This window comes from Pteronotus mesoamericanus, unplaced genomic scaffold (assembly GCF_021234165.1).
Source record: "Pteronotus mesoamericanus isolate MK-2021 breed Mesoamerican mustached bat unplaced genomic scaffold, CSHL_Meso_final contig_130, whole genome shotgun sequence".
Taxonomy (NCBI): Eukaryota; Metazoa; Chordata; class Mammalia; order Chiroptera; family Mormoopidae; genus Pteronotus; species Pteronotus mesoamericanus.
The window spans coordinates 8,545,604-8,570,180 of NW_026555060.1; the positions used below are offsets into that span (position 1 = coordinate 8,545,604).

Consider the following 24,577-nt stretch of genomic DNA (forward strand, 5'->3'; position numbering starts at 1 on the left):
GATGGTGTTCATGTCTTGATTTCGTTTGGAATCAGAGGAGAATGAAGCCAGAAAGAGGTTTATTTTCCTTTGCCTTCCTGCCGGCCAGAGCACAGTCAATGTTCTCGAAGGGGATTAAAACAACAACAACAACAACAACAACAACAACAACAACAAAACGGTCCCTCCTACCCTTTCTTTCTTCGTAGATCTTCTCCTTTCCCCCTCCTCTCACCAACCACCACCACCCCTACTTCCTTTTCTTTCTCTCCCTCTGCTGGTTTGCCTGTTACTTCCCGGTTCCCTTCTGTCCTCGCTGCAGTAGGGTCCAGGCAGCCACAGAGGGAGAGGGCGAGACTGGCTGGGACTGTACAGATCAGGCGGAGGAAGAAGTCTCTCTCTCTCTCTCTCTCTCTCTCTCTCTCTCTCTCTCTCTCTCTCTCTCTCCCCCCCTCCCCTCTCTCTCTCACACACACACACACACACACTCACACTCACACTCTCAAAACTCGGCTCGGGCGCACCACAGCTGCTTCAATCCCAGGAAAAGGCTAGCCAGCGGGCCCGCCGTGCGCACCCCGCTCCGTGCCCCACGCAGCGCTAGTCCGGGTCCCCAGCGCCGCGCTACGGACGGGTGTGCCGGAAAATAAAGCAGTGAGGGTAAAGACAGATCCTGAAAACACCCTGGCCACACACCCACAACTTAAGCTCTTTCTCAGCGGAGGAGTGAAGACGGCGCCTGCAGCGCCCTGCGCCTGTGAAATCCGCGCCGCGGTCCGTGAGGAGCCCACCTGCCGTTTTGCGACACGCCAGAGCAAAAAGCGGGGCTCGTCGCTGTCCTGCTCAGGCAGTGCCCGGGGCTCCGGGCGCTCTCGCCTCAGGCAGTTTGTTCAACCCTCGGCTCAGTCCCCAGAGCCCCTCGCGCCTTCGGAGTGTCCCCCGGCGACGCAAGGAGTGGACGCGCCACCGGGACCTCGCTATGGCAGGGGCGCGCAGGCTGCTCTGTCTGTGGCTGGGCTGCTTCTGCGTTAGCCTGGCGCAGGGCGAGAGACTGAAGCGGCATTTCCCGGAGCTCAGCAAGATTGTGCCAGGTGACCGCTCAGCAGGTGGTGCTCCCGGCCCCGAGCTGCGGCCGCACGATAAGGTGTCGGAGCACATGCTGCGGCTCTATGACAGGTACAGCGGCGGCAGGGCCAAAGCGGCGCGGACACCAGGGTCCTCGGAGCGGAGCGCGCAGCCCTTGCGCCCCCAGCCCCTGCGCGAAGGCAACACTGTTCGCAGCTTTCGAGCCGGAGCAGCAGGTGAGTGTCCGAGCAGCACCCCTTTCTGCGGTCCCGCCCCAGGCCCCCTTCACCCCCAATTTTTCACGACCTCATCGTCTGGTCTAGGCTCTCTAGTGCTACCTGGAGACCTTCCCTCACCCTCCTCAGCTGCCCCTTGAGCCCTTCCTCCCATCACACCCTGCATTTCGCCAGCGAGCAAATCCAGGTTTAGAGTCCCAAACGGGAGAAGCGGAGAGAAGGGCTCAGAGCAGTGGAGGGGGTTGGCTGAAGGAACTGTGTGGGGAAGGAAAGGCTAAACACTCTCCCCCCCCCCCCCACAGACACGTGCCCCGGGGAGCCCCTTGCCCTGGGTGGCTGGAGCACCTCTGATGTGCTTTTGTTGATGTTTCTCAAATCGGTCAGCGGAAATTCCCTTGGACTGGGCTTTAGCCATGTTTACCTAGAGGCAGGTGTCATTTTATGCCAACCACAGGGCTCAGAGAGAACAGTCACACTTGAACTACATGCCTTCCTCCCGTGTTTTAGACAGCAGCTTCTCCAGACCTTGCACCCCTCGTAACTCGCCTCCTCTGTTACTGTAGTTGACACTTTTTAATTGATAGTCCCTTGGTGGCAAACACACAAACTAAGCCAGGTGCTCGGGTGTTTCTATTATTTAAAACCCATCTGGGCATATAGGGTTGTACCATCCACCCTGGGAGGAGTGGGGTGGGGGGAGGAGCCGTGGATGTAAACACCTCTTGGAATCTGCCGATGAAAATCTGCTCATCCCATTTTTCAACACAGAGATCACTGTGGTCTGAAATTCATGGCTTAACAAGGTTTCTCCTGGCCCCTGTGGTGAAGGGAATAACTTATGCTAACAGCCTGACTCTCCTGTGCTAACAGCTTGAGGGAAAGTTTCCTGGACATTAACTCGGTTTACATGCTTTGAGGATGCACCAGGCTTTTTTGTTCACTGCGTTCACGATAAAGGGAAACGTAACTGCAAAGCCTGTCTTCAGTGAACCGTTGAAAAATAGCCAAGACTCTTCAAGTAAGGAGGCAATGCCTCATGCTCTATCAAGTCTGTCAGAATCACTAGAAAGAAATCTACCAACGCTTTGATATGTAGGACTCCTGGAAAAAAAGGAAAACCAAAGCATCCATCAAGAAAAGCCCCAGGTTGACACTGTAAATACACTCTAGAGCTCTTAGGCATGATGACATTTACAATAAATGTGAATTATGATTTCTAATGCAGAAGTCTTTAGCTAGAGTCTGAGCTGAACCAGATTTCACTTTCTTCTTCAAACCATGAGCATAACCTGCGAGGAGCTGGCCTCTGCTAAGGAAACAGAAACCTGCTCTGGGTTCTCCATAGTACACCAGCCACCTGAGGAGGCTGTTCTGACAGCTGACCACACCAGCGAATGCTCTGTTTACCTTAGTGCAGGTCTGAGGGCAGAGCTCACTGAAGGCGCAGTGTGGGAGCAACAAGAATTGGAAGGAAGTTGGGTGGGCAAGGCGGGTGGATACATGAAGATACTCAAATCACTCTTATTTTGATATTTACTTTCTTGGTAATATTCTTAGGGAGCAGCTGAGGTACCCAAGAGATGAAGAGTATTTTTTGTGTCAAATTTTATTTTTAGTATGAATCACAACATTTGGAAGTGGAATGTGAGTTTGTTTCATTCACACATATTGCATAGTTTTTGTATGTTTGTTTTAGGCTGAGTGAACCCTGAGTTGGGGATGGATAAGGGTTTTAATAACTTAGGTTCCATGTGCTTTTTGGCTTCAACTCATTTCATGCATTATAATTTCAAAGTGTCCCTTATCAGCTTCACTGTAGTCTTATGCCATCAAATGATAAACTCTGATACGGAGGCCAGAAGTTCCCTTGAAATGATGAATTGCAGCTTGGAGCACATATACAAGGTTGTGTGCCTTGATAAGAAGAGCAATCCCTTTAGCATCCTAGAAACTGTCTTAATGACTTATTCATCAAACATGGACACTGGTTTTTGTGGAAGCTTAAGTGTCATGTTACTACATTGGAGACTCCTGGAGAGGTGGTTCATGTTGGATCCCTTCCAAGAGTGTTTAGTTACTAACACACTAGAAGGACCTTATTATAAGGCAATTCTGGCTCTAATAAGGCAGGACTCCAGGAAAGTGCTAAGGCTTTCACGTGTGTCTCTCTCTTTTATCAATATCAACATTTCCATAACACCTTTTGTCTTGTGACGTATGTTCTGATGTAGGTGAAAAATGCTGTTTGCATTAATAAATTGGATATGTTTTCTAGTGCATGGTGTTTAGATTTCACAACATATGGGCCTCTCTGTACCAATGGTGTTCCAGATTTTAATGGAATGTCAGGTGGTATGCTGTTTATATGGAGTAGCTGCTGATCCAGCAGACTTTCCAAGTGCTTATTCAGGCTGAGTTATAGCCTTAGAGCCGTATTTGCTACTTGGAACATACCTGATTAAAATTATTTATTGTTCTAAACCTAGAATATCTTTGGTTGAAATTTAGCTGCTGTGGTCTCCCTCTGATTACTTTCTACTTAAACCATTACTTGATGGTGGGTGGCATTGATCCTAAATACACTCTCTGCCAACCCCTTTCTCCTCCCTCAATGTTATGCAGTTGGTGTGCCAAAACCGTTAAGTTTGGAACGCTCGTAAGTCTTTTTGTGATGTGTAAGGGTTTACATAAAGACAGGTTTTATCTTTCCTTTGTAAAAAGTAATTTACAAAATTATTGATGACAGAGAAGTTTAGCTTAAAAAAACACACCATTTTGAAGGAAGACAAGAGGGATATGAAATCAGCTTTTATTTTAATCTTAGTCGAAGTTGTCCTTGGCTTATATATAATAAAAGAACAATAGTTTACATGAGGTTTGCTTCTGGCTTGATCTTTTAAGATACATACTTCGTGTTCATTAGTTTCTCATCATTCCCATAGTCACTTAATCTTATTTTTCTTCATCATAAATTTAACCTCTTTAGGAAAAGCGATTAAAGCACACATGTTCTTATTAGGAAACTGTCATTATTTTAATTTATGACATTTAAGTACAAAAAAATGCATTTCAGTGGATATGTGTCAACTTTTTCAAAAACAATCACACAGAGTTCATAGATCAAAGAAAATAAAATTAGGTTATTTCAGACCCAAAAGTGAATATTCTTTCCTTCAGTGAGAAAGGGGAGAATCTTTCCTACTATGACCAAAAACCTTTAAAAATTAAAAAAAAAAAAAATCATTTGACATGTGCGAGGCTAAAATATAAGGCTTTAAGAAAGACATAATTAAGGATCCATTACTGTAAAACACATGGGCCAGTGGATTTGATGGCAATGGAATATAGTAACTATATTAAAACATAGTTACCTTGAAATTCCTGGCACCTAGAAACTAGGCTTGAAATGAAAGAGCACTTGGATTATCTGATGTTTTTATTCTAAAGACAATAGTACATCTGGAGAGGGGGAGGTGGATGTGCAGCTGCTTTGAATTACACATCACTTGGAATACATGATAGCCTTTAATGAAGTTTTTACTGTAATAGGCAAGACAGCTTTACAATCTGACATTTAAAAATCCACAATACTATGAATTCTTGATTATCCATGCTAATGGAAAGGAGAAAGAGAATTTATATACATATAAAGTAATTTAAATTTAGCTTTTTTGTATAATTAGACACACTCAAAGAGACCAAGAGACCATGAGGGTCAATAAAAAAAAAAAATCCCCTAAACGGATAATTCACTCAGGGAATATTTGTACATTAAATATATATGCATAATTAAGAATATATTAAAGAGATTCCATACATTTTATCTAAGCAGTGGAAGTTGATAAGCACTTGATTGACCCTGTTCAGATTTTTCTAAAAATAAAATAGGGACATGAATGTCAAATATGCTCTTAAACATTTTGAAATTATACGATCTTGTATTTGAAAGAGGCTTTAAAGAAAGCAAGTCTAACACCTTCTGATGTGGAAAAAGAAGTGAATATCACGATGTATTTTCAAACATAATTGAGTTCATCTCAAAACTTATTATTTCTAATAATCTGGTTTAATTTTCTAGGAGAAAATTTTGTAAAAAAGGGTGTCTTTGGAAAATGTTAACAGGTTTTACTTAAAATTGGGTTCCATGGTCAATAATTCTGGAAAAATGTTTAGTTTTCTTTTTTGGAGGACCTTTCAGGGCCTTTAAATGCTAGTGAGTTTCTTGAAGAATGGATCACATTCTCCCAGAGGGAGCATTTTAGAGAACTGTGCCTTTAAGGTCTCTAGTTAGCAAAGCAATGGTTCAGAGCCTTCCTTATATCTCAAGAAGGAAGATATGCAAAAGTCAAGTAAAAACTGCCTCATTTAGTACCTTTCTCAGGATGTTTACTTATATTTTTTACTTTTGAACTTGGGTCCAATTTTGCATTGTACCATCTTCCTCTTCTCATGTTTTAAACTTCTGTGAGTATAATTTTTAAGACTCTCTCTTAATTAAATTTAATTAAACTTAATTGTCCCCATTTCTTCATAAATTCTTCTTCATTGTTTTCTACACGATTGATATTTGTTATTTTACAACTTATTTTCTTTAAAAAAAGCTACTTTATTTGTGGAAAAATTCACTAGAGATCATGTACATCACTTTGCTATTGTTTTATAGCCATTAATACCTTGATTAAAGACACATTTCCTTAAGAAACCAATCACATCCTTTATATAATCCCATTGTTTTTTGTACTTCTAGGTATAATAAAATCATACTTATCCAAAAAGCCTAGCAAAAATTATTGAGCAACTTGGTATATACTTTTTATTCATTTTTCAGGATTTTTATGCTGTAATATCAGAACTTTTCTCCCCAAATTTTGATGGTTTCCCTATCTATTCAATTTGTATATCCTAGTAATCAGTATCTTAATAACTTTATTTTGGTGGTAGTAGTAGAAAGAAGTTTGGCATCATAAAAGTCTGTTTGAACTTTCCTATGCCAAGTTTTAATTCAGAATGAATTTTTAAGATTATGTTATGAATCCATGAAAATAGAATTTTGTAATGGAAAATTGACATAATATTAATCAGTGACACAAGTATACCAGGATAATATCTACTTTGGACAGTAGTAAATGATGACAATGTAACTGAAAAGCTCTCATGTGAGAGGTATATTTAGAAATCCACAAAGTTTCTAATCTATTCACATGTCAGTAGTGGTCATGTCCTAGCATACTGGTACATAAAGAGGTACTCTTGGTAACATGCATTTTCAGGGATAATATTTTTAAAAGCATGAATGTCTCTTTATTTGTCTAAAACATCTACACATAGGTCATAGAACTAAGTGATCATGGTATGTTTATTGACTCCTTCAATTTACTGTGGCAACATGACCACAGTAAATGCAATGCCTTGACTTTATCTGAGCACCCTCTTAAAAAATAGTGTTTGGACAAACTAATCCTACTGCATTACCAGCTCAGGACGTTCTTTGCTTACTGAGTTCTGTTAAATATTTCTTTTATAAAATAATTGCACCCAATAGTTTTAGAAATGCAGATTCTTTGTCCAATCCTCTGACTTTACAATTAAAGCAGTTGAGGACCAACATGATCTTATTTGTTTTTCCTTCAAAGAATACTTTACTTTAATTGTGTGGAACTAATCTAAAGACTGTTTGAATTGAATGTAATTGTTGCACTTAAGCATGGGTTAAGAAAAATGGCTTTCGCCCTGGCTTGTGTGGCTCAGTGGATTGAGCACCAGCCAGCAAACCAAAAGGGTGATGGTTTAATTCCCAGTCAGGGCACATGCCTGGGTTGTAGGCCAGGTCCCCAGTGAGGAGTGCGCAAGAGGCAACCCACACATTGGTATTTCCCTCCTTCTCTTTCTCCCTCCCTTCCCCTCTGTCTAAAAATAAATAAAATCTTTTTAAAAAATAGTTTTCAAGTAGAGAAGAGATGTCTAGATCTTCAATTTTTAAATTACCTTAGGCTAAGAGTTAAGAGATACAAATGCCAATTTTGACTCAACTGCTAATTAATAAAGTCACCTAATATTGCTAAGCCTAGTTTCTTCAAATGAGTTGTCATATCTACTGTGCTGCTCAATTGGGATTGTGAAATTATATTGAAAAAATGAATATGAAAGTGCAATAAAAGTTTTGAAGCCCTATGTAAATGATATATTCTTAATATTTTGAGAGATTATCTCTAGCTTCCCACAAAACCTTAAACATGCCTAAAATGTCGATAATGTGCAATTGTTTGGAGCACAAAGGATATATCCAGGTGGCAGTGTAAATAGAAAGAGATGACCTCTTGTAATATAATTTATGACATCACAAGCCTACATTCAAGAAGTTATTCTTTTTGTCCTGATCTTGGTGACTGAATGGAGCAGTACTGCAGTTTTTAATAGTGATTACTTGCAGTTAGTTGATCTAAAGGTTTGGTCTCTAGATTAGCAGCGTCGACATTGCCTGGGAACATGGTAGATGTTCTGTAGCCCACCCAAGACCACCTGATGAAACTTAGAGGAGGAGGGGCACAGTAACCTCTGTTTTAACAAGCCATTAGTGTGATCCTGATGCATGTTTCAGACACACTGCTCTAAGTTCATGCATGCAGAGTTTTGAGTAGCATATCATTACCAGCATCAGAAATTTAAGATTGGTTAATGTGTGAGTTCTGGCTCTCGTCATGGGTCTTCCCGTGAACAAATGGTTTTTGAATTTATATAATGGTAAGCTTCTTTCACTTTGGAAGGTATATTACTGTCTTATGACAGTTTTGGCCCTGAATAGGTCTTCACAGTAAGTTAAGACTGCCTGCCCTTCTTTCACAGCTGCAAAGAGTTTGGAGCCTAATCGATTTGCTAGAGGGAGAAGGATGGGAGCAGGAGCTTACAAAAGCAAGTCTCATTCTTGTATTCGGAGGACCTAGCATTGTTTGCCACATAACAGGCTCTCAGTAAATATTTTAGTTGAGCTAAAGTAGCTGTTGAAGGGACTGGATGAGAGGAGATAGTAGAAAAGCTATCAGCCAGGCAAAGGATCCTTTAAAAACAAATTTGCCATGAAAGAGTTTCTCACAAAGCATTTTACCATGTATATGTTGAATGGAAATACTATTCTACTTTATATACACTGTTCTAATAATGCTTCTTTCCTGATGAACGGAAAGGAAACTCCACACCATACTCCTACCCAAGACGAGCTTTTGCTGACTTTGGGAACTTGAAACTACTTGAAAGTTTTTTCACTTTGGTGTTAAGTAGGAAACACTTTTGAATTGGGTAAGTTTACACATTTGTTCATTCAACAAGTTTAACAAATATTTTTCAGGATATAAATACTCCGTTCTGTACAAAGAATTAGAAGTTCAAAGATTTATAGGACATGGGTTTACCCTCCGAGAGCTCACAGTCTAGGAATGCCCTTGGGTGGGGGCTAAGAGGAGATAAACTGATTAATGAATATTTTGCTATTCTAGGAAAACATACATTATATCATCTTTGGCCATGTTTTACTTTGGACATAGAGAATGGTTGTTTTGAGGTTCCATAAAATTCAGTCATTTGACTGGGACTCTGCAAGGAAAACAAAAACCTGTGACGTGGTGTTCTATTTAGAAGCACTCTATCTTCCTTTGTGCAAAGGCTGAGGGTGGCAGGGAGAAAGTGTAGTCTTGACTTAGGCATCTGCAGCAAGTATTTCACCAGTGACACTGGGTGTATGTGGCCCTGTCCTAGGCACCCCTGGCATTTCTGGCAGCTGTGCTTCGCTTAGGAAAAGAAGTGGGGAAAAAAGTTGTTCATAGTTACATATTTTCTGAATGACTAAAATGTTTTTCCTGCTCCCTGGGGATTTAAGTAATCATCAAGATTTCATTTGGTCTATTTGTTTTAAAATCAGACTTTACATAGAAAGCTTTCCATTGTGTGTTCTAATTCCCTTTGGAAGCGTTCTGTGGGGGCCAGCATGAAGGTGAACTTCCACCTACCGCTCCCTGGGCTCTCCCTCAGCTGCTCCCCGAGAACAGCTAAACCGTTGCAAGAGTACGGCTGGTCCTATGTCACAGTTTCCTCGCTGAGTCCTTGGTGTCATTCACTGCAGGTGCTTTGTTTTCAGATGAAAACAAATTGATCTTTTGTCTTTATTTAGTAATCAAACTCCTAAAACAAATCCATATAGGTAAAAGAAGACCTAGGTTCCTCTCCAAAATCAATTGCTAGCTAACTGGTTGCTCCTTTTTGCTTTTCTATAACGAGTAGGCTGGACTAAATCTGTTTATTTATGAAAGAAGCATTTATTGAGCACAGCTTAAGAGTTAAGCCCTATGCTAGGGGCTGAAGAGTCTGGTGTCAATTACTACAGGGCCTTGTCTTTAGGGAGTTTATGGTTTTAGAATGGAGCAACAGTATGATGAAAACGGTATGATGAAAAGGGCCTGAACCAAAGGAGTGGGTTGTCATGACACGCTTGCTTCAAGAGGTGATGCCTGTACTTTGCCTTATAAGACAAATCTGGAATTCAAGGAGGGCAAGGGTGGATGAAGGCATTTCATGTGGAAGCAACAGCAGGTGCAAAGTCCTAACAGGTGTGTAAAGGGGCGTATGGCTTGTTCATAAACTCATGTGACTTCTAAATCCCTTTTCAACTCTCAGATGCTATGAATCTGGAAAATTCAAAATAAGGTTATAATGCCAATGGCAAATCCTGAATAGACTGTGGGAGATGTATCCCCAACGTCGAAAATTCAAGCATGTGTCAGTGCCAGCAAACAGTGAGAAAACAGCACCACCTATTGGTAGTTACAGTTTGGCATCAAAAATATTTCTTTGGGAAAAGCCGGAAATCAAGCCAGTTGTAGTTCCTAACAAGGGATCTGTGAGGTTATGGACTTCACCTTTCACACCCTCCCTACCATAAAGATTTCTTCCTGTAATAGTTTTGATTTATGATCATCTATTTTCTGTTTTCCCAGTCCCACAGAAGGGTCTCAATGTCAAGCTAGACACTTAGACAGTCATGACTTATATTGGCCTGGACTTTTCCCTCTGTTCAGCTATCACCTTTACATCTCTTTCTCATCTTTGACCCTGGAAAGGGAAACCCTGATCTTTATGCAGCCCCTCAGGTATTTGCAAACAATTCTCCTGTCACTGTTAAACCTTTCTTTCCTCCGGTTCATGTATTTTCTATTACTTCTACTCAAACTTGTACAAAAGTATCCAAACTCTTCAACATCTTGGTTACTTTCCTAGTTACTCTCTTCTATAATAAACTAGTTAAAATGAGAGCCCCTAGAATTAGGTATGCAACTCTAGATATAATTGGATTGGTGTGGCATACAGTTAATGTTTCCTAGTATCCAAAGACTATAAGTAGCCTAAAAATGCATAAGCTATTGTTTTGTAACTTGATAAAATCCACCATTTGTTTATATTATTATGTCACTTTGTTCTTATTAATCAGAAATTACACCTTGGGTTTCAGATTCAATAATTGCAAATAAATATATATTGAAGTATTTCAAAAGAATGGAAAAAGTGAACACTAAAGCATTTTTAATTCACTATTTGAATATAGATATCTACGTCCATAGATACATCTCTGCTACAACTTGTGTGTAAGAGAGAGAGGAACCTACTGCAAAACTATAGTTATTGAGTATGGGAAGATACTCATTTGAAAGGTTAAATTAATATGAAATCAAAAAGATAAAAATTAATGAGACTAATTGAATAGATAGTATCATCACATAGTTCTACTTGCAAGGCAGTATCGTCTCACTCTTATTTATTTCTCCATATTCATTTGCTCAAATCCATGCAACTCTCATACTACTGTTTCTGTCCATTGTAAATATGCACTATTTGTTGGGTTGTTTTGAGAGAAAGGACATTGACTTGCACAGAACTTAAGTACTTTAAACTCAGAGAAAGGAAAATGAAGTGTGGTTTGGAAAAATCAGGGAATGGTTTGCAAAATGGTTTAGATTTCAAGCTTATTGTTTAACGGAAGTGGGAGGAGGGAATCTAGAACAGGAAGAGATAGGGAGTCCCCTGTCTGGGTGGAAATGGAGAGGAGAGCAAAGGCCTCAAGTGCTGGATATGCGACACCTTCTGTTAGGAGCTACATGTGAATTGACCATTCCTTTTCTGAATGTAGGAAGCTTAGATGTCTGTTCGGACTGTATGTAGGTTAATTTGCAATATTTTTGTAAGTTTCTGTTCAAAACATTAGAAATATTGCTTATGCAAAAGCTCCCAGATGTCCAGTGTCGCATACTGTTACTATGTTCTCCTGCCATTCCCTCCCAGCACTCCCTTTACCCTTCATTCTTAAAAACCTGGTTCAAAGGGACCTCCTCCCTGGGTGCCCCTCTTCTCCTTAATGGGCAAAGTTAATTGCTTCCTCCTCGGTGTTCCAAGAGCGTAATTAACGCCCTTGACAGCAAGTAGCATCATCATGGCATGGCTACCTGGATATTGCTCATTGATTTCCCCACTGCCATGGTGTGGACAGCAACCGTCACTTGTGCAGCCCTGAGACCCAACCTGGGTTCCAGCACCTAGTAGTAAAAAATTCCAATTTGTTAAATAAAACATTTGTTTTGCTCCCGTTCCTGTTCTTTGTTGGTTGTAGTGGACATTCATGTATAATACACAGGTAACACAGAGCTGCGTATATAATCGCTAGGCCATAAAGAACTATGCTAATCTGCCCATTTAACTCCATTTAGACCAGTTTGTTGGTTTTAAGCTTGTGATTGCAGATGGAATCCACTAGGTATAACTGGAGGAAAAATTAAAAAGTGATCACCAAAATTATCTTTATCTAATATGTCCTTGATGAGGGAAATGTGTTGCATTCCAAGAAGGGAATTTTTGCCCAATTTACTTTTTGGTTTGCATATTCATGGTTAGCAAAATCCCAGTTCTTCACTGCATTTAGGAGAAAAAAGGTAGCTTTTTTCCCTTTCCCTTTGGACTGCATGACTACTAAAACTAGTGGTTATTCTAGACCACCACTGTCCAATGGAAATTTAATTTAAGCCACAAATGTAAACCACATATGTAATTTTAAAAAGTTAGTGGCCACATTTAAAAATATGAAAAGTAACATGTGAAATTAAATTTTATAATATATTTAAAATGTTCTGCACCCAATTTTGAAAGGGGGAGGGTTCCTCACACAGACAAGCAGGGTATCAGAGAATACAGCTCAATTCTGAAGCTATGCACTGGAGACAGTATCAGATTCCACAGGTAAAGGGTTCTGGCCCACATGGCCAACCTCCTCTTCAGATGCTAATAGCAAGCCCAGGTTGTTACCTATTCTTCTGACCGGCTGGCTACATACTGGAGACTCCTAGGACCTCTTCTCCCCAAATATTTACATGTTCACCAACCTGGAAGTTCTCCAAACCCCATTTCTGGGTGGATTTATGGAGGCTTCATTATATGGGCATGATTAATGAAATCATCAGCCCTTGGTGATAACTTCAACCTCCAGGCCCCTTCCCCACCCCAGAGGTGGAGACTTGTGGGGGTGGAACTAAAAGTTCAACTCCCTAACCACTATATTTGTTCCCCTGGCAACCAGTCTAATCCTTATCTGACCTCCTAAAGTAGCCTCATTAACATAAGAAAAGACACTTACACCTGGGAAATTCTAAGGGTTTTAGGAGCTCAGTGCCAGAGAAGGGAGGAAAACCAAATATACAGGGTCCAGCACAAATAATGCCCCTTTTTCATTACAAAATCTTTTATTACAAAATCATAAGCATTATGGTTTTGCTTATGTAACATAACAATATCACACTCAAGCATACCATATGACATTTTAGGTGAAATGTTCAAATTAAAACTATAAATTATTACACACATACCATTACCCTACCAACTACATTCAAGCAGGTGTTACTTCTGCCAGATCCTGTATAGTGGGTTGGCCAAAAAGTCTGTATGTTTTTTTCTGTAAAATAAAGATACATTCTCATTTCCACCAATAATTTTACTGATTTGGATATTTTGAGCATGTCGGCTATCTCTCTCAAGGCATAACATTGATTGTTCTTTAAAATGTCTCTATTTGATCGCTATCAACTTCAATTGGTCTATCCAACCATGGAGCGTCATTCAGGAAGAAATCTCCAGCAGGAAACTTCACAAACCACTTTTGACACATTTGATCAGTCACAGTGCCTTCTCCATACACTGCACAAATCTTCTTTGGCATTTCAGTTGCATTTTTACCTTTCTTGAAAGAATAAAGCATAATATGCCAAAAATGTTAAGTATTTTCTTCCATCTTCAGTATTAAAATGGCCACAAAAAACTCACCAATTTTCATAATATTTTTAAATGCACACCAGATGACAACTGCTACAATACAACTAACAAAATTCTTTCGAATGAAGTTAAAGGCAATTAAATGCTACTGGAGCCATCTTATGGAAAAAACGAAACAAACTTTTTGGCCAACCCAATATTTCTTATTATAAATCACATAATCACAATATTTAATTCAGTAAATCCAAATATTATCTTTTCAATGTTTAATCAATATAAAATAGATTAATGTGATATTTATTTATTTATTTATTTATTTGAGCAAGAGGAAAGCGGGGAGAGAGAGAGAGAAACATTAATGTGTGGTTGCCTCTCGCACGCCAGGGACCTGGCCCACAACCCAAGCATGTGCCCCCACCAGGACTGAACCGGTGGCCCTTTTGGTTGGCAGGCCGGCACTCAAACCTGAGCCACACCAGCCAGGGCAATTAATGTGATATTTTACATTCAATTGTGTACTAAGTCTTTGGAATCCAGTGTGTATTTTATACTTACAGAATATCTCAATTCTAACTTCAGCGGCTAATCCCTATGATACTGGACAGTGCAGTTCTGACTAGCTAACACTCATTGAATTTTTTTCATGTGCTGTGTGCTTTACCTGCATTCTTTCAATTACTCCTTAAACTGTAGTTGATACTACTGGGCTCATTTTAAGGTGAGCGAACTGAGACTTAAAGAGCTTAGGTTATTTGCTTGAAGACAACTATTGGGCACAGTGGAGGTGGGAGGAGGCTTTAACTTCAAAATAATGCTTTGCATTAAAATGAAAGCTATCAGAAGAGACCATGTGGCAGATTTCTGAGATATTTGTGGGAAAAATACTGAAGATTAGATACAGGGGTGGAAGCTGATTAACAACAGGTCAGAGGTGTCTGGAAACATGTTTGAAAGAAGGAAACATTTTGAAGCAAAATGTGTGGGAAATGATTACAATTAATTTACCCATTAAGACTCTACCACTGATGCCCCTCATAATTCAGTTCTTCCCTGCCCAGATGTTCATTTGTTAACCATTTGATTGGTACGTTCTCAGACTGAGTTCTCTTCCTTCCACATTTAACATCTGTCTGCTACACGAGGTTTGGATAAAACTATGTGCTATGGTGACTGATCTGAATTAAGACTAGAGTCTCTGAACAACCCTGATGCCACAGAGGCCTGTAAAATATTACCCTGGTTTCATGGAGTATACACATGTGCAAATGTGGCAGTCTCCTTTTTCCTTCACACAATGTTAAAAATGAATAAAATGTATTTCCCATTGCACTTCCCTTGTGCTGGGAGACTCAACAAACTCATTTTAAGTTTCTACATATTTATAAAAATATTTTGTTTTGACTGAAATATGTTTTTGATCAGGAACATAATTTCACAGTTGTATGTATGTTTCTGAAACAAATATGTATTTGGAACAAGTGCATGGAGGAGGGGCTCTGGTGACCCAGACTGGGTTCTTGAGTCTAACCTCAGCCTTACCTCTCGATGATCTTAAGAGAAGGAACCAATCTTCTAGCCTCTGCCAAAAACCAGTCTGCATTTTGTCTCTATGGATTTACCCATTCGTGATATTTCATCAAAATGGAATCATACAACACCTTCTATTTCTGGCTTTTTTTTTCATTTAGCATAATGTTTTCCAGGTTCACCCACACTAGTGTGCATCAGTCCTTCATTCCTTGTTATGGCTCAATAATATTCCATTATACAGATATACTCATCACCCTTGGCTGTTGTCCTACTCTAAACATGCTTGTCCATGTACTCGTTTGAGTGTCTGTTTTCAATTCTTTTTGGCTTTGTATACCTAGGAGTGGAATTGAGGGATCACATGATATTTCTGTTAAACTTTTTGAAGAACTGCCAAAATATTTTTCCAACCAGTAATGTAAACAGGTTCTAGTTTCTCCACATCCTTGCTAACATTTGTTATGTTGTTTTTTATTATTATAGCCAGCTTAGTATGTGTCAGATGGTACAACAATGTGGTTTGATTTACATTTTCCTAATGACTACTACTGATGTTGAGCATCTTTTCATGTGCCTGTTGGCCCTCTGTAGATCTTCTTCAGAGAAATGTCTATTCAGTTCCTTCGCTCATTTTTTATTGGTCAGTTTGACTTTTTGTTGCTGAGTTGTATTCTGTGTATTCTGGATTTGAACATACTTTCTCCATTCTATAGGTTGTATAGGCTTTCTTGATAATGTCCTCAGATGCACAAAAGTTTTAATTTTGATGAAGTCCAGTTTATCTATTTATCAATTTATCTCTTTTTTTCTTTTGGTATGTGCACATTGGATATCATTTCTAAGAATCCATCACCAAATCTAAGGCCATGAAGATTTACCCCTGTGTCTTCTAAGAGTTTTATGATTTTAGCTCTTATATTTAGATCATTAATTCATTTTGAATGAATATTTATATATGGTATGAGGTAGAGGTCCTGTTTACTTTCTTTTCTTTTCTTCCTAGGAACCCTTGAAGGAAAGGGACTGCATATTTTTAATGTGACTTCTCTAACCAAGTCTGAAAACATTTTAGCTGCCACACTGTATTTCTATATTGGAGAGCTGATACACATCAACCTGAGTTGTCCAGTGTCAAGAGGATGCTCCCATCATGCTCAGAGGAAACATGTTCAGATTGATCTCTCTGTATGGATCCTCAATTCCAGTGGAAACCAAAGTCGACTCCTGGGTCATCTTTCAGCAGATGTGGCCAAACCTCATCGAGACAGTGTGTCTTGGCTGTCTAAAGATATCACTCACCTCTTGAGAAAGGCCAAGGAAAGCGAGGAGTTCCTCATAGGATTTAACATAACTTCCAAAGGACACGAGCTGCCAAAGAAGATGTTATCCTTTCCTGAACCTTATATCTTGGTATATGCCAATGATGCTGCCATTTCTGAGCCAGAGAGTGTGGTATCAAGCTTCCAAGGTCACAGGAATTTTCCCACTGGATCTGTGCCCAAATTGGATAGCCATATTAGGGCTGCCCTTTCTATCGAACGGAGGAAGAAGCGTTCTACTGGGGTCCTGCTGCCTCTGCAGAACAATGAGCTTCCTGGTGCAGAATATCAGTATAAGGAGGATGGGGTATGGGAGGAAAAAAAGCCATACAAGACCCTTCAGACTCAGCCCCCTGAGAAGAGTAAGAACAAGAAGAAACAGAGAAAGGGACCTCATCAGAAGAGCCAGACACTCCAGTTTGATGAACAGACGCTGAAGAAGGCAAGAAGAAAGCAGTGGATTGAACCTCGGAATTGTGCTAGGCGATACCTTAAGGTGGACTTTGCAGATATTGGCTGGAGTGAATGGATTATCTCCCCCAAGTCTTTTGATGCTTATTATTGCTCTGGAGCGTGCCAGTTCCCCATGCCAAAGGTACCCATTGTTCTTTATCCTCTACTTCCTATTTCCATAGAGTAGCAAATTGAAGGAGTGTTTTTATTTACAAATCTACATGGGTATTTATTCATTGCATTCTAAAGTATAGTAGGTAACATGGTTATATTTGTTTTTTCTTTAATGGTTGTTAAAGTAATATGAAGTCAGTATTGGTACAAAGAAGGATATGAGAAAAAAATGTATGTGTCAAGCGTGTGGGTTTTTTCTGCTGCTTCCAAATATAGTGCATATTCAGTTACACGGCCTATTCAACTATGTGAATCTATACCTTTCTACAATGAGCCAATCACAGATGGTGGAAGGCTGACTTGGAAGGGGTATTTAGAGAATGAGCAGATGTCATGGGAGCACATTGAAGGACTAATTGGATTGATGTCCTGATGTAGAATATTTTTTGATAGTCTCTTCTGGGATGAATTGTCCCCAAGGGGTCAGGATCAGCATTGGGCCAGGTAAACTCACCTCATGAAGTCCTCCAGATGTTTATTGCATTTGCTTCCCTGATAAACATCAGAATAGGATACAATGACTCTGGAAACTTCTTCCAAGACTCATTTCAACCGGTCAGAGCTTACCTTGTCTCTTTCAAAATCAATAAGGACTGCACTTTATCATATCAGTACTCAGTATTCTGCCAATATCATTTCTGATACCTCCCCAACCCCACCCCCATCTTGCATGCAAGTCCAAGTGACTGTTCTTTTTGCATTTATAGCTAGTAAAATATAGTAGTGCCCTCTGGCCTTCAGTTAAGCTTATTGCTACACTTTCATTCTTAGCTTATAACTGTTTAAATTTCTGATATACAATGAAAAGTGGTTCTAGGAATAAAATTCAGAGGAAGAATAGAGGTTTTGTTTTTGCTTTGCAATACTTGAAGTGAATCAACTTCTGCTGCTGTAGAATAATGGAGAAAAAAATCCTTTGCCTCAAAGAGTAACCAACTTCTGCTGATAGATCTTTAAAGCAGCATATTCTAGTCCTGTGATCACTGGGATGCTAAACGTACACACGCAAAAAGGGATGGGCCAACAGACTGGACAAAGTCAAGTCAGCCCCAGGGTTAGGCACTTGATTGAAATTCCAATTTCTTGTTAGAATGTCTGGAAGAACAAGCTTTCTACATTTTCTGAGACTCTCCCAAAGATTTTTTTTGTGAATTTCATGTTTTGTAAACCCAAACACAAAGTAAAGATTATGTACATTTACAATTATATAAAAGCTTTATCTTTCCTAATATTCACAAAGGACATTTCACTGATCAAACAAACGTCACTCAGACTGGTATAGCATTCACAAACACACAAGAAAAATGCCAAACATAACAGGTAGTGCTGAATATTTTACAGAGTGGCTTCCTTTGTAGTGTTGAGCAGCAGAAATGGATTCAAAATCGGACTCTAAACCCAGGATGACTGATATTAAGTGGGCTGCTGAGTCTTCCAAATAACCGCTCTCATTCTCATAAACCGTCATTTCTCTGGGTAGCCTGAAGAAAGCTTTTCTCTTCCCTCCTGACTCTGGGTTTGAGGGCCCAGGGGAGCCATGATAATATGGAGATACTCAGCCAGTTAGCTCTTCAGCCCCTAACTCTAGAGACCTGGCCTGGTCTCCACCCCTCAAAGTTACTTCATCTCTTGTTGGCTCTGCCTGCTTTTGACTGTTCAAAGACTTTCCTATTGCTTCAGCAGAAGTTTACCATGGTTCTCAGTGACTTAAGAATAATAATAATTTAAAAACTTTTGAGGGCTAAGTGAAGAATGGCAGGAACAAGTTGAAGGAGAGAAGTATGTTAGTGCAGCAGTATGATTAGGTGTACATGCTTGGTCATAGCTGGGCTTCTTAACCGTAATGTGCCTGCAGACGGCCTGGGGATTGTGTTAATATTCAGGATCTGTTCCAGGGGCTCCGGGGATGGAGCCTATGTTTCTGCATCTCTAACAAGCTCGTAGGTGTCACTGATACTGATGGTCCAAAAATCACACTTTGAGTAGTAAATTTGAGAGTCAAATCTTTTTGGCTTGAATCTTGGTTCCTCCTCTTAGCAGATAGGGTTTTGGGGAGAGGTTACTCAAACTCTCTGTATGTTAGTTTTCTCCTCTGTGAAATGGATACAATAATCAATAATAAAAATAATAGTAGCTATATAATAAACACAGTAGGAAAATGAGATACTAGAGCAACTTGCACATAGTAGGCACTCATGAATATTTGCTACTGACAGTATTATTAATGGCCACCGCTGAGACTGTAGAGGACAGAAAATTACACGCAGGGGGCGGAAGAAAGACCCTGTAGGGAGAGATCAAGAGAACAAAAGATGTAAGACAAGAAAAGATTTTGTAAATGTTTCTAGTCCCTTTTTAAACATCACAAAGCCTAAAATGGGATTCTCTCTGTGGGTTCAACAGCCCGTAAGCTCTTCCAGTTATGTTTCTTTGGAGAATAATAGAATCAGGAGAGCATCGGTTGCAGCAACTGAACTCATAATAATATTTGTCAAAACTTGGAATGGCATCAGAACTCCAGGGAGACATAACAGGGATAAGTGTGGAGTTTTCTCTCTGAGCTCGAGATTTCCCTTTGCCAAGTGGAGAGTGGAAGTTTGGCTGTTACATGGAGTTCTCAGTCTCTCATCACCTAGTGTGGATCTGCTTAACTTTTAAAGCATTCTGGTGGTTCCCTTTAAGCCTTCCAGACTTTGTGGCTTTCAAGTGGTCAAGTCACCAAAAGGAAGGAAAACATAATGTGAAGCTGCTACATTAGGGGTAATTAATCAGCATCGCCGATATCAGCACAGTGTCCAACATGGTAACCAGAGTGAACTGTTTAAATAGAAAAATAGTCTGAGCAACAGAGGAAAACAAGGTCTCTGACCAGATCAGTACAAACACATATGGAATAACTGAGGCGCCAAAGAACCTTCAGACTTCAGATATACATTTTGCTCCAGAGAGAAGCTCTCCCAGGCCAGACTCCTCTGCCGGCCCTCCTTCTTTTTGGCCTCCTGAGAGAAAGCCTGCTCTATATGGCGGGGCTCTGCGTCTGCAAAAGTCAGCAACCTGTTCTGTAATTCAGAACAGCTGTGTTCTGCCTTTCCCAAATTCCAGGCTTTGCCCTTTCACTGATTCCAATTAGATAGTTTCTGGGCTATCACACCCATGTGGGCTGGACTGCAAGAGTGTGGAGCAAAAGCCCATGGCCCAGGTCAGGAATGAAGACTCTTAGCTGATGACATACTCTCCCCTGCTAATGCATTTGTAATCAAATTCAACTCGAGGACATCATACGGAGCTTGGCAGGTGCGGGCCTGACCACTGCAGATTTCATTCACAGGCACGGCAGTTTGGATTTTTCTGACTTCTAGCCCCTACAGCCAATCTGTTCTCCCAGGGAGAGACCCCTGGAATCCTGCCATAAGATGAAAAATACCCACGTAGCTAAAGCCAAATCGTATGCCTTTGACTCTCTTCTCACCACCTTTGCAAAGATGGAAAACAGAGATTTCAAATGAAAATGATTGAACCATTGTTGCTGACAGAGGTCCCAGAAAACCAACAAGAATTAGAGGAGTGAAGTTATTTTTGTATGGAATGGTGCAAAAGCTAGGAATAGCAAAGGCACAAAACTAGGCAGCAAAGAATCTAAACACTTTGAACCAAGCATCCTATAAAAAAAAGAAATCAAAGTGTACATTTGATGAGTTCAAAATGACACACCCTCAATTAATTTCCTGAGTTTTCCAGTTCCAATCTCTGTTTGTAATTATCAAATCTAAAAATCCTAACTCTTGATGTACTGAGTTACCTGAGTTACTGAAGCAAAAAATCACCTAAACTGATGAAGTACTGTTTCTCCCTCATTAAAAATGGAAACTGGGGGAGGGAAATAACGCAGATCTGCATTTGTGATTGATAGATTTCCTAAACTATATAAAGAGAGTCATGAGACATATGATCAGAACTCAAAAACAAACAAAAATTATAGACTGGTGATATACTTCAAATAAACAAATTACTGCATGGATCTTTTGTGCATGACATAATTATTTCCTGGTAATGGCAGCTTGGTCAGAGGATTCCATAGTGAAAAAAAGGGGGAAACTCCCTAGAAAACTGAGAAGTTCATGATAAGACATACCAACTGAGAATCATGGGCTTGTACTGAATTTCATGAGCCCACCAGAGACTTCTCATAGTTTCTGAACCTATCATTTGTGAGTTAGAGCATTCAAAAAAAAAAAAAAAAAAAAAAAAAAAAGACAGGAATTTTCCTAGGGAACACCCATGAATATTTTCCATATCTACTCTGGGTCATTTGCACAGAAACTTTTATTTTTGTTGTTCGGAATTATTTCCATAGAAATAGGTAAAGTGGAGTGTATGTTATTTCTTATAAGTAGTCCCTCCACTTGGTATTTATTCAGCCTAAAGCATGCCCTGTTCTAGGCATGCAGAGCAGTGTTCATCGACTGAGCCCTCATCTACTTAAGTAGATCCACTTCATGGGAAATTTAAATAGTATAGAGGTCATTAAAACATTAACAATAACAGAATAATGTCAGAAAAAAATATTGATTAAAAAATTCTTTTCGGGCATTATCATAAGCTGTTTGGATGATTGAGTCTTGAGAATAAATCAACAGAGAAAAGTAGACGACTGCAAAAGTTTCCTTTGGAAATTACCAATACTGAGGAAATAAATGGTGGCTATTGACCCCTATTGTACAATACCTATTGCAGTTTGTGTCCATTACACAGGTTTTATTGATCCTGGAGAGCTCATGCTATGCCAGATAGAACAACATAAACTTACTTTTTTAAAGGGGAAATACCTTTCTCTGCAAAACTAAATAATTGAAAGTTAACATTTTTTAAAAGCATACTTAAAATACCTAGGGGAGAGAGAAAAAATAGTTGTCCACCAAGACTAATTGTTAAATAATTTATGCCTGTTCACAAGTAAGCTGAAGTCTAACCTATGGGTAATTGTTTTCGTTAAAACTGAAAGATAGGATGAGACAAATCAGACTTTTTTTCTCTGCCAAAAAAATCCTCTTTCAAAAAAATAGTATGCCATCTTCCTATATTATTTGCTTCTCCCTTAATTTATATGTACCCTTGATCTTTTAGCTTTTTCCAGTTTCCCACACTGGGAGTTTTAGGAGCATGAAATTAAAATACCAATTCATTGGCACAGAGGTGTTTCTGAGCCATGAGAAACATAGCTCAAAACCCTGAAATCAAAGAGCCAGCGTTTTGACCTAAATCCTGCTCCTGAATTCACATGTGATCTCTGGCAAGTTACCAAATTTCTGTTCAAAATGTGCTTAAAACAGGATAGATTCACCTGTATAAAAAAGACATTGGGGAAAAATAATGTTGAAAAGTCTGTCGTTTCTCTTGAAGCTCCTACCACTCTGGCAATACCTAAATACCTGGTGCTTGGAGAAGTGACTGTCTGTGCTGGGCGGTGCGGTATGGCACTGTTTAAATCAAACCACATGTTTCACGTGGATGTTAATGGTCTCATTTGGCATTTTCTCATGAACAGATTTTACACAGGCTTCTTTGGTCAAACTTCTGACATCCATGCGATAACCTTAGGTTCCCTAGATTATTCCCAGAGGATATGGCCCACTCTTAGAACACTGTTAACGCAGCCACAGCAACGTGTGGACCCATGGAGCAACAGTGACCCCCAGCGGCCAATGGTGCGGTCTTCTCAAGCCCAATTTGTGCTGCTAAGGAGAGGTGAATACTTAGGAGAATAATTGCCATCCAGTTCATCCTGGTGGCAACTATTAAATAAATCAGTGTCCCTTGATAAAGCTGTTTTATTTTTAACAACAAAGTATAAATACCACTATAGCAGTGGCAATAATGTATCCATGTTAAGTAGGGTGCTTGTTAGGGTTCTTTATGATTAGCATAGGATGTAGAACGAGTCGTTTTTGTTGCAATCCTATTGTTGAAAACATCGTAGGATATATTAATCCCATTTGGGAACTAAGTTATTCAAATCCTCACTCTACCACTTATTATCTTTTTGACTTTAGATGTGTTGTGCTTTTTGAGTCTATTTCTTTACCTGTAAAATATAAGAAATCGTTGTTTTGTTGTGGGAATAGAGATGCTATGTACAACATGCCTGACACATAGCAGGCACTTAATAAATTATAGTGATGGTGGTGTGGGAGATTGGCTGAATGTATCTGGGTGCCAGGGCTTTATTAAATTGTTGAAAGGAATTCATTATGTATGCATTTTAGTGATGAGGGGTGAAGAGCGGAAAAGCAGTTTTGTTTAACTTGTATGTTCTCCTATTTCTTTTCTAGTCTTTGAAGCCATCAAACCATGCCACCATCCAGAGTATAGTGAGAGCTGTGGGGGTCGTTCCTGGAATTCCTGAGCCTTGCTGTGTGCCAGAAAAGATGTCCTCGCTCAGTATCTTATTCTTTGATGAAAATAAGAATGTGGTACTTAAAGTATATCCTAACATGACAGTAGAGTCTTGTGCTTGCAGATAACCTGGCAAAGAACTCATTTGAATGCTTAATTGAATCAGTTTATTTTTATGGACTTTTTTTTTTTTTTGCACTGTCAACGCATTTCATTCCAAAAGATTTAATAGTCAAAAAAAAAAAAAAAAAAAAAAAGGAACAAATAGACTGACAACTTCCACCATGGAGAACTGGACTGTATTTGTTTCTGAATGTAACTGAAAGCAAGAATTTAATAAATATAAACATCTATTTCTTTTTAAAAAACACAAGAAAAATGATAACTCAAACTGTTTTTAGAACTGTTAGAGAATGCAATGATTTATTTTTGTAATGGGCTTTGAAAATAGATTGGAAAAACAATGATAGCTTATCCTTCATCTCCACTCATAGAGAATAGAATAATTTCCTATTTTGAAGTAGGCTTATTGCCTTAGATTCCTGAGGAACTCAGTAAGTGCTAAATAATCCAATCAGGTTTGATGTTTATCTTAAAAATATGAGACGCCTGTTTACCTGTGTTTTTCTGCACACGACATTGTGTGAACAGTTGAGTGGAGGGTGTGTGCAGAGTATTATGTGCATGTACGTGTGTGCACTGCCAGGTGCCTGTGCCCTCTGTAGGAAGGTTTGCTTAACATGGCTTTATAATTCAGTCTACACAGGATTCTTTGTTTTTTTAATTTCATGTTCTGGCAAGCACCATTCAATTATGAGAACTTTACCAAAAAAGGATCAAGTGATCCAAGAGCATATGTAGAGAGTTACCACTTGGCCCAGACATTTAATTGGAAATACAGTTGTTTTCATTTCATTGCCTCCCAGAAAAGGAAACCAGCAACCCCATTTTCCAAAATCCAGATGTAATTCCTCTTCTATACCTCTTTTTGTATGTACTTTCATTTGTTCTTCCAAATTGAATTCAAAAATCCTTCCTGAAACCATTAAATTCTTAGTTCTCTTGCTATGCTTTTACTTCCTGTGAAGTAATCAATAGATACTGAAGTTCAAAAACTGATGGAATATTGGA

General features: G+C 39.5%; 1 protein-coding gene across 1 annotated transcript; it reads left to right on the forward strand.

Annotated features, from left to right (window-relative positions):
- The first annotated feature begins 937 nt into the window (after positions 1-937).
- Positions 938-23,574, forward strand: BMP3 (bone morphogenetic protein 3). Its single transcript, XM_054590131.1, has 3 exons — positions 938-1,280; positions 16,111-17,021; positions 23,383-23,574. Exons 1-3 carry the CDS (start codon positions 959-961, stop codon positions 23,572-23,574), a joined length of 1,425 nt encoding a protein of 474 aa, XP_054446106.1. The 5' UTR covers positions 938-958.
- The last annotated feature ends 1,003 nt before the right edge of the window (positions 23,575-24,577 follow it).